Here is an 8,776-nt window from a genome sequence, read left to right on the forward strand (position 1 = left end):
GAATTTCCAGTATAAAGGTCACATGAACTACGATGTTGGGCAATTTGTGGGCGTGAAAGGCTGTTTTTGTGTAAATAAGCCAAGAACAGAATAATCCACTCCATGGCGACAATATTGTATTTCATATCTTTGTAAGAAATTCAACACAAATCATAAGTCTTTAAATCTAGAATATTGAAAACACAGTGAGTGTGTCCAGTCTTATTTACCTAAACCTCAGCCTGTGATTGTACAGCACGTGAAAAAGGGCCAACACGATCGTTACCGTAGTGTGTGAAAAGGTGTCGCCACTCGCATCTTCCTTACACCATTCACGTGGACTTAACCGGTGCAGGGTTCGTCTGTTTGGACCTTTTTAAAATAAAGTCCCCACCATTTTAAAATAGAATAATATCGCTGTATTTTTCCAGTGTGCCGAGGGCTACACTCTATGCGATGCTCCCATATTACAGGTCTGACGGTAATGTGTGTGTACGCTGCCTCCTTCCGGGAAAGGGAGAGTTTTCTCGATATAAATTAAGTTATGTAGTTTGAGAAGAAAACATTCACTGGCTGACGTCGACAGCTGCTCAACTGATACGAGGCTGACGGCAGGTATGCATTAAGACACGAGTGTTTGATGAATGTTGAACTAAATTAGAGGCATTTGTAACCGAAACTACAGTACTGTTCATTACACGGTTAAAGCTCATTTCACGAGAAACGAGAAGTAGTCAGAGGATAGGTATTCATTTCGTATTATTTTTTCTTCTTCATTTTTTTGGGCCTGCAGCCTACTAAAGGGAGTTATTTAAAATACAAATTGAAAACTTTGACTCCATTTCTTAGTCTTACGATAAGAAGAAGATGCACTGATGAATGGATCCCGCACCAAACCCTGTGGAATAATGATCAGCGGTATGTCTCTTCACCACAACACATGCAGCGATTTATTAAATATAAACACAGCATAGTATGAGTTCAGACGACTGAGATTCTCACTTGATTTGTTTCAGAAATTGTCATAGTGCGCCATCCCGTTTCTGTGTGTGTACCTGTGAACCACAAGCTGACCCTGCGTGTCCGTGCTGAGGGCACAGGTATCCTCAACTACCAGTGGTTCACTGAACATGATGATAAGGAGGTTTGTGGATTTCACTTGTCGATGGGTTTGAATTACAAAATATTTTGAAATTAAAATATATTGTGTTATTATTATTATTATTGAAGGGTTCAAAACATATACTCGAGCATTTTGAATGGCACTTCTGACTAAAAATAACCAAGTTAAACGTCAAATCGAGAAAAACGTTGACACAGTCTAGCAAAAAATCGTCATGTTATCTCCGTGAAAGTTTCTGCTTAGTTAACATATCATTTTGTTTTGTTTCAAGGTGCCTGGAGGCACTGAAGCAGACTTCACCATCAGAGCAAAAAGAACTCAGCTCTATGTGTGTCGGGTGAACGACCACTTTTGTAACTGGGTGTTCAGCGACTGGGTGAAAGTGAAGGTGTTGGACATTGATAAGTCAGGTATGTATTCTTATTTTGATTTATATTGTAGTAGTGTGGTGCTTTTGTTGTTGTTGTTGTATTGCATATTGCAAGACAGCCTCTGCATGTCAGTTGGCAATCAATCATTTTATGCACATAGCTGGTGTATTGCTGTGGGTTTAAGTCTCTATCTATCATCAGGGTTGCCAGAGAACTGGCTGGGTGAGCCACACATTGCTGTCCACCCTAAACCCCAGACAGTCCAACAAGGTACAAAACTCACTCTCCGCTGCGCTGCCTTTGGCATCCCCACTCCACATTATCAGTGGTACAGAAATGGACAGCCACTTCTGGACAAGAATAGTGGCATGCTGCAGGTAAGGAAGGGTGTTTACTTATCTCAGTGCTGAGCGTGATTGTTTACACTGTGCTATATTTATTGTGTCAATTCAATGGATCTGAATCATGCACCCTTTGGTTAATATATTGCCAATATTTTGATTTGATGAGTAATCAAATAAATGTGCGGGATTGGCCAGAAAGACAAACGATTGTAGGAACATAATCAACTTTGGTACCTGCAGATTGACTGTGCGACAGCCGAACATAGAGGATCATACCTGTGCTGCATATCTAACGTGTTAGAGGAGACATGGACTGAACCAGTCGATGTTGACTTAGGTAAGTCATAACTGGAACTACTTTTATCAGCTTGGTTAAAGTTTTTTCCCGGTTGTGTCATTGTTTTTTCATCAAACCTTACTTCCTCCAGTTACAATGAAAGAGCTGTGAAGAAAATCTTTTCTTCTAACGCTCCTTTCATTCCACTGATTTAGCACTAAGTTTTTTCCATTATGCGCAGGTACTTTCCCATTTCTTCAGACTAAAAAGGAAGTTAGACTCCAAATAGTACTCGATCCGAGCCTTAGACACAAAACAGGAAAGTGATGTAAAGTGAAACTAGTTCTTGCAGAGTTTCTCCGGTGTGTGACTTTTATGTTGTGGCATGGACAGTGCAGATCACAACAAATTGTTTATGTAAATTCTTAATTTTACTAAAATGTGTCCTCTGGGCAGAAACATAGTACACTAAATTAGATTGTTGTTTATAAAACTGATTGTGTGCACATTTTTGTTTTATATCCTCTAGTGCAACCTGATCAGCTTCCCACTGCAGCACCCACAGGTACGGTTTTATGGAAGGAAACGCAGTTTCAACACATGCTATTTTCAGTGTACTACAGTAGAAAGAGATCATGGTATATATGATAATTTCCTTGTGTTGCTATAATTAGAATTCTACTCTGATCTTTGTTTTAGCCACTGATAAAGTTGCCCTACTTATTGGCAACTTGAATTACACCAATCACCCTCCCTTAATGGCCCCCATTATGGATGTACATGAGTTGGCCAACCTTCTGCAGCAGCTTGGCTTCAGAGTGGTTTCACTGCTGGATCTCACCAGGGAGGAGATGCTGGCGGCCATTGACAAGTTCATTCAGCTCCTCGACAAAGGAGTTTATGGTGAGTACAATTTGCGATACATCATTTTTCGTCTCGAAATTACAACATTTGTCAGTTGATTCAGGATTTACATTTTGTTCTTTGAGTAAAGCTGACAGTTATTTCAATATTTGTGTGCGATTTATAATACAACAATTTAACTTCTTCCCCCGGTTTCTGTTGCTCTTATCTGTTGCTGTCCACGTGTCATGGGTCATGAATCCCTGCGTGGTTCACTATCTGTAGCTCCACACGTATGCTTGGTGGAGTGGGCAGACGAGGGGTAAAAAGAAGCGTAGGCGTTTCTAAAATGATGAATGGCACTTCCTGTATGCCTGTAACACTTTGAGAGTGACTTGTATAGTATTTGAAGAGGCTCATTCACAATTAGGCAAACAATCAACTAAATGTATGTCTTTTGACATGTTGATAACAGTTCTACATCGTTAAACAACAAAAAGGTGAAATTTAAGTGTGTGTGTGAAAACATTCAGCTATTAATAACTAAAGCATAGAACTTCAAGAACAAGTCATATTGTTCAGAGGAACAAGGCCACTACTGTTATTAAACAGCAGACAAATACGCTAATGATAGAGCTGTAATATGAAATGGTATTGATGAATATATACTGTGTGTATATATAGAAGCAATGATAGAACTGACATGCTGCGTCAGAATGATACTCTCTGTTACTATTCTCTACTTTCTCTTGCAAATAATGAAACAAAGATGGAAAATTAAGAGTTTTAAGAGAGTTTTGAAACCTATCATTCTGTATAGTATTCTGTGTTTTGCTCCCCAGTGGGACCTTTCTCTAAGCTGCTCCAAACATTAAGTGGAATCGCATATGTTCAATGCAAATTGTGATAATGATAAGTGTTAACTAGATGCATTTTTAACACTATTGACAGGCCTTTTTTACTATGCGGGTCATGGATATGAGCGCGTTGGGAGGAACTACTTGGTGGCCGTCGATGCTCCACAACCGTACCGACCTGAAAACTGTGTCTGTGTGCAGAGGGTCATGCTCAGTATGCAGCAAAGACAGACTGCCCTGAGTGTAATTCTTCTGGATACCTGTAGAAAATGGTAGGTAGTTATTAGTTTATGTTTTCACTAATAAAAGACAGTGACTTGTATTTTCACATTTATTTGTAAACTGATGGTCATACTGTATTATAAATATGTACAGACTGTTATATACTGTACATTTAGAAAGCTTTATTTATTTTGATGTCTTCTAACTCTATTTTTACTTCTGAAGGTACAACCAGGATTGCATACCTTCAGGCATCATGCCATTGGGACCCAGTGGGAACACTGTTTATGGTTATGCCACGTATGTACTTTTTTATTAGCGTTTTTGTAAATATTTAATTACAAATACAGAAACCTTTTGTCAGTCAACATGTTGTGGAATGGACATTCACACAGTTTATTAAAAAAAGCAGAAGTAAATCCTTTGCTATCTATTTTTTATCCAACATTTCCTTTGTTAACTAATGCAGATGTGAAGATGCCGAGGCGTACGAGGTCCAGGATGGGGGGAAAAGCACTGGAATCTTCACTAAATACTTGAACCAGCACATCCTACAGACCGAGAAAGTCACACATGTCTTAGAGAAGGTGTCCGAGGGTAAGTGGATGCTTAAAAAGATGCTGTAAGAAGGATAGGGGTAGTTTATCAACCCCGCTGTGAAGAAGAAGCTTGTTTGTCACTAAAATCACAAGTTTTTAAAAACTTCACTCAGTAGGTTGACAGTTCTGGTAGATTTGGGATAAACAGATCTGAAGGGGACAGGTTGTACTTTGGTGCACTGGGTGGACCTAAGACAAGTTTTACAATTGTTGGCAACTCATTTTATTGTTGTTTACTCAAGACTTGTAAGTGTAGCTGAGACCGAGTTATCAAGTTGTCCCGTCTTGAGAGTGTGTTTGTCTCTTTGATGGGTCTCTGGTGGAATAATCTTTCGAGGTACCATTAGCATGTGACCTCATTCTCTGGAAATTCACACTGTTGGCACGAGAACAGCAAGAAACCCGAGAGCTGCAGAGTGCAAGACAGCTGCTCTGCCGTTTGGTCACCTACCGCTGCTCTCATGGGTTCACAGGACGGCCTGCTGACAGAAAAATCTGTGTCTGTGGATATATTTAGATGAACAAATGAACCATGATTGTGACATTCTTAAAACAGGTTTTTATCATTTGGACTTCTTATTTGAAATCCTCGAGCCACAATATGGGCGGTAACTTAAAAGGTCCTACGCCTCTGTTTTTGATATCTGCTCATCTTGTGTGGGATTTATTTAGAGACGGAAAAAGAGCTGATGATGTCGAGCTGCTGGTTGCTCATCTATGATAGCGAAGACAGCTCGCCCAAAATATTCCTGATGCCATATCCTCTCGAAAGCCAAGCATAAATCTACATTACATTATTTGACCATGATTTTACTACTGGCCAGCCATTCCCCCCTGCTAACCTTTTAAATGATTCCCAGGTTTTCATGTATTTACTCTTGTGAATATGGGTTTTCCAAAACTCATTTTGGAGCAAGTCAATTACTGTGAATATTAACTATCTAACATTTCAAATGTTCCTGAGTTCTTCAAAGCCAGCCATGTGAATCTAATGAACTTTTTCTCTCTGCTTTGCAAAACTCAGACGGACAGGCTGTTGTCACCGCTAACAATTCTTTTGAGGTTTTAGTTGGTAATGAAGTGTTGATTTTCCTAATATTGGTCAAAGTGGACTGAGTACAAAAGGGGAATAGGAAATAATTAAATTTGTATGTAAAGTGGCTGTTTTGTCTTCAGCTCTTCAGGCATCATATTTACCAGTATTTCCCTCCTCTCTCTACACCAGATCTAGGCAGAGACCCTCTTGTCAAAGGCAAGCAGCAGGTGGAAATCAAACACACCCTAAAGGAACCTCGATCCCTTGCAGACCCAGTTCGCACCACCGGCCACACAAGGGAGCTCCACCAGCGAGAGGCCTGCTGGAGACAAGCAAATAGTGAGTTAAGGAAAATGTGTTTTATATATATATTTATTTTTAGGTAGACTTGCATTGCAGAAAGAATATGTAAAATACATCCACATTCCAGATTATTTTGCATTAAGTAAACCCCTGTTCCATTTCTTAATCTGTCACCTTGATTGTGTGATAGATTGTCCTCTATACTCTTACCCACACCTCCCACACTACATAGAGCATGTGACAATCCAAGTGCAGACAGTGTGGTTTAGTGTGATATTTTTATTGTTTTTGTAAATCAAACAAGGAACTGGTTCATTACAGAGTATTTTACTGTTTAATGGAAGGAAGTTGGCTTATGCCTTCATAACTTCCTCAAATTTACACCAAACCCTTTTATAATAGAAATGTCAGCTAATATGAGAATCTCCTTGGTCTCTCTCAGACTACATGAAAGATAAAAAGTCTGCGGCTTAATTGAATAGAAAGGCTGAAAGTCTCTAATGTGCTTAATCCAGCTGCTCTAAGTATTATTTTACCATAATGATAATACAAAAGTGCAGGCATAGTAAAACAGTTGTGGAGCATGTTGTATGTAGTCATCATAAAAATAAAAACCCAACACTTGTTCATGTGTCTTTTCAGAGTTACCACCGAAGAAGCGGCTGATGTTTGTTTGCGGAGTAGAAGTGGAAGTCAGCTTCTCCGCTTTGTTCTCGAATGTCTTGGTGACTTTTGCCACTATAAAGACTAAAGGCCCCCGAACCCAGGACTGCAGCGTCACCCTGAGTAGCATACCTGTAAATATTTCATTTTACTTAAAAACGATTCTTTCAAGCGTTATTCTCATCCACAAAAGATCTACACAGTGACATTCTTGAGCCAAGGACCTTTCATTTTCATAGACACACACACTATATGTAAAAAGTAAATACAGAAATTCCAACATTACTGCCTTTTGTTTTGTTTGACACATCACTTAAGTCATATTTTGTTATTTTATGAGTTACTAAACTCAACATTGAGTTTAAAAACTGCAAGTAATGTCTACATTATTAATTCCATGTTGCTCACCCTTTTTCCACCTCAATGACCACCATTCACGCCCACGTTTCACATGTCTGAGGTTATGTCCATATATGGACTTCCAGCTTCCTGCAGCAAAGTAATCTGCTGTACTTCTCATCATTCTGTAATACATCCATGCAGAGTCTTGGCCCATAGTGACATCTAGTGGCTGGTTTATGAATGCATCAGTGTTAAAGTGCTTTTCTAGCAGTGAGTGCCAAGCCAATGTAAATACAGGACATGTTTATTGGGAGGGAACATATAAATGTTATATAATACAAATTGTGATAGTGCTGACAATATATGTTATGCTTTAAATCCTTAGCCAATGGAAGACATATTCTCCAGCTCTGGAAGGTCAGAGGAGATGGAGACTCTACTATTTATTAAATCTAATAACCCGGACTGTACTCTGCGACTTTGTACTCTTCAAAGGCTCACGGTACGCAGTTCATGACATGTTCTGTACCTGTGAAGTGTATTTTTACTATTTATCAATCAATTACAAGAAAGACTTTAAAATAAATGTGTAATATTGTTTTATCATTTGCATTTGTTAGAAAACGCTGGTCATCAAGGTGGATCTACACTATACTCACATGGACAGTAAGCTGCGCCAGACAGAAAGCCAACAGGTGGACATTGGAATGCCTCTGGTGGCCTCCTGCAAACTGTACACGAGGAATCACGCAACCACAGCCAAGAAACAAGAAGGTGCTTCTGCTCAAAGTATGGGCAACTTTCCGACCATCAAACCGCAGCTGCATCAGACTGTGGCTGGTCCATGTCGCCCTTTCACCAGAAAGGCAGAGTGTGCTGCTAAAGTTGCAGTTACAAGAAGCAACGAACCTGAAGAGAATGATGAAAATGAACTGCAAGACTTCACTCTTCGACATTAGGCATTTCTGGTCCTATTGTAAATACTAGTTTGAAATTGTGATGCTTTTTTTTTTCTTCTTTTTCTGAATCATTTGCATCTTAATCATCGGTGGTTGATGGAAGTGAGGTTTGCGTTACCAGACATCAATTCATATCTTAAAACTGAAGAAACATTAACACTTGACTTAACCATCATTAATCATACATCGTAAAATACTTTTTCATCACTGGCGAGCTGGCTAGCCTAATTTAACAAATAAAAGACCTTTTACTGTTAATTTATCTAATAAAAGACCACTACTTTCATTACTATTTGATTCTCAGTCTTTTGAAACACGTCATTCTGTTGCAAACTTAAATCAAATTAAATGTTTAGATGGATGACAATCTTTTGTGATTGAATAGACTACATGCAAATCAACCACCAACAAAATGATACTGTATGATGCTTAATTCTTAATTTTGTTTAAACCCTGAGGGAACCTTGAGGTGCTTCTTAGGACTAACTTGCAACTAACATAATTGTAAGAACAGCCTTGATATTTTACATTACACTTTTCTGTCTTAAATAATGTCAATTTAACATTAAATATATTTAGCAATTTTGGTCCAACACTAAACTATGGAAGGCCATTTGCGCCCACTGTAAGAAAAAAATTAGGATCCTGTAAGTCATAATGAGATACTATCTCATAATTTCGACTTACTATCTCATTTTTACAGTGCGGGTATGGGCTTCCATAAATAACAGATACGAGGAGAACCGGGTTGTGTAATAACACGTAATCTCAATCTAATGACAGCAGTTACTCTACTGTAATTTATCTCGTCTTTTATTTTCTTATTGAGTCATCATCTCAGAGTAAAACTAGACATCC

General features: G+C 38.8%; 1 protein-coding gene across 1 annotated transcript; it reads left to right on the forward strand.

The window, feature by feature from the left end:
• The first annotated feature begins 472 nt into the window (after positions 1 to 472).
• Positions 473 to 8,537, forward strand: malt3 (MALT paracaspase 3). Its single transcript, XM_034535258.1, has 15 exons — positions 473 to 594; positions 829 to 897; positions 996 to 1,123; positions 1,374 to 1,512; positions 1,675 to 1,850; positions 2,058 to 2,154; positions 2,624 to 2,659; positions 2,794 to 2,997; positions 3,889 to 4,066; positions 4,242 to 4,316; positions 4,486 to 4,613; positions 5,841 to 5,990; positions 6,597 to 6,751; positions 7,345 to 7,461; positions 7,580 to 8,537. The coding sequence occupies exons 2-15, from the start codon at positions 855 to 857 to the stop codon at positions 7,916 to 7,918; spliced, it is 1,965 nt and encodes a 654-aa protein (XP_034391149.1). The 5' UTR covers positions 473 to 594; positions 829 to 854; the 3' UTR covers positions 7,919 to 8,537.
• The last annotated feature ends 239 nt before the right edge of the window (positions 8,538 to 8,776 follow it).

The sequence above is a fragment of the Cyclopterus lumpus genome, chromosome 6 (genome assembly GCF_009769545.1).
Source record: "Cyclopterus lumpus isolate fCycLum1 chromosome 6, fCycLum1.pri, whole genome shotgun sequence".
Taxonomy (NCBI): domain Eukaryota; kingdom Metazoa; phylum Chordata; class Actinopteri; order Perciformes; family Cyclopteridae; genus Cyclopterus; species Cyclopterus lumpus.

What these genes read in the sequence shown, in the direction of transcription:
- malt3 (XM_034535258.1), top strand. Translation starts at nt 855, where the DNA reads ATGAATGGATCCCGCACCAAACCCTGTGGAATAATGATCAGCG. An exon ending in CCTCGACAAAGGAGTTTATG is followed by an intron (nt 2,998 to 3,888) that starts GTGAGTACAATT and finishes CACTATTGACAG; the next exon opens with GCCTTTTTTACTATGCGGGT. An exon ending in ACTGTTTATGGTTATGCCAC is followed by an intron (nt 4,317 to 4,485) that starts GTATGTACTTTT and finishes TAACTAATGCAG; the next exon opens with ATGTGAAGATGCCGAGGCGT.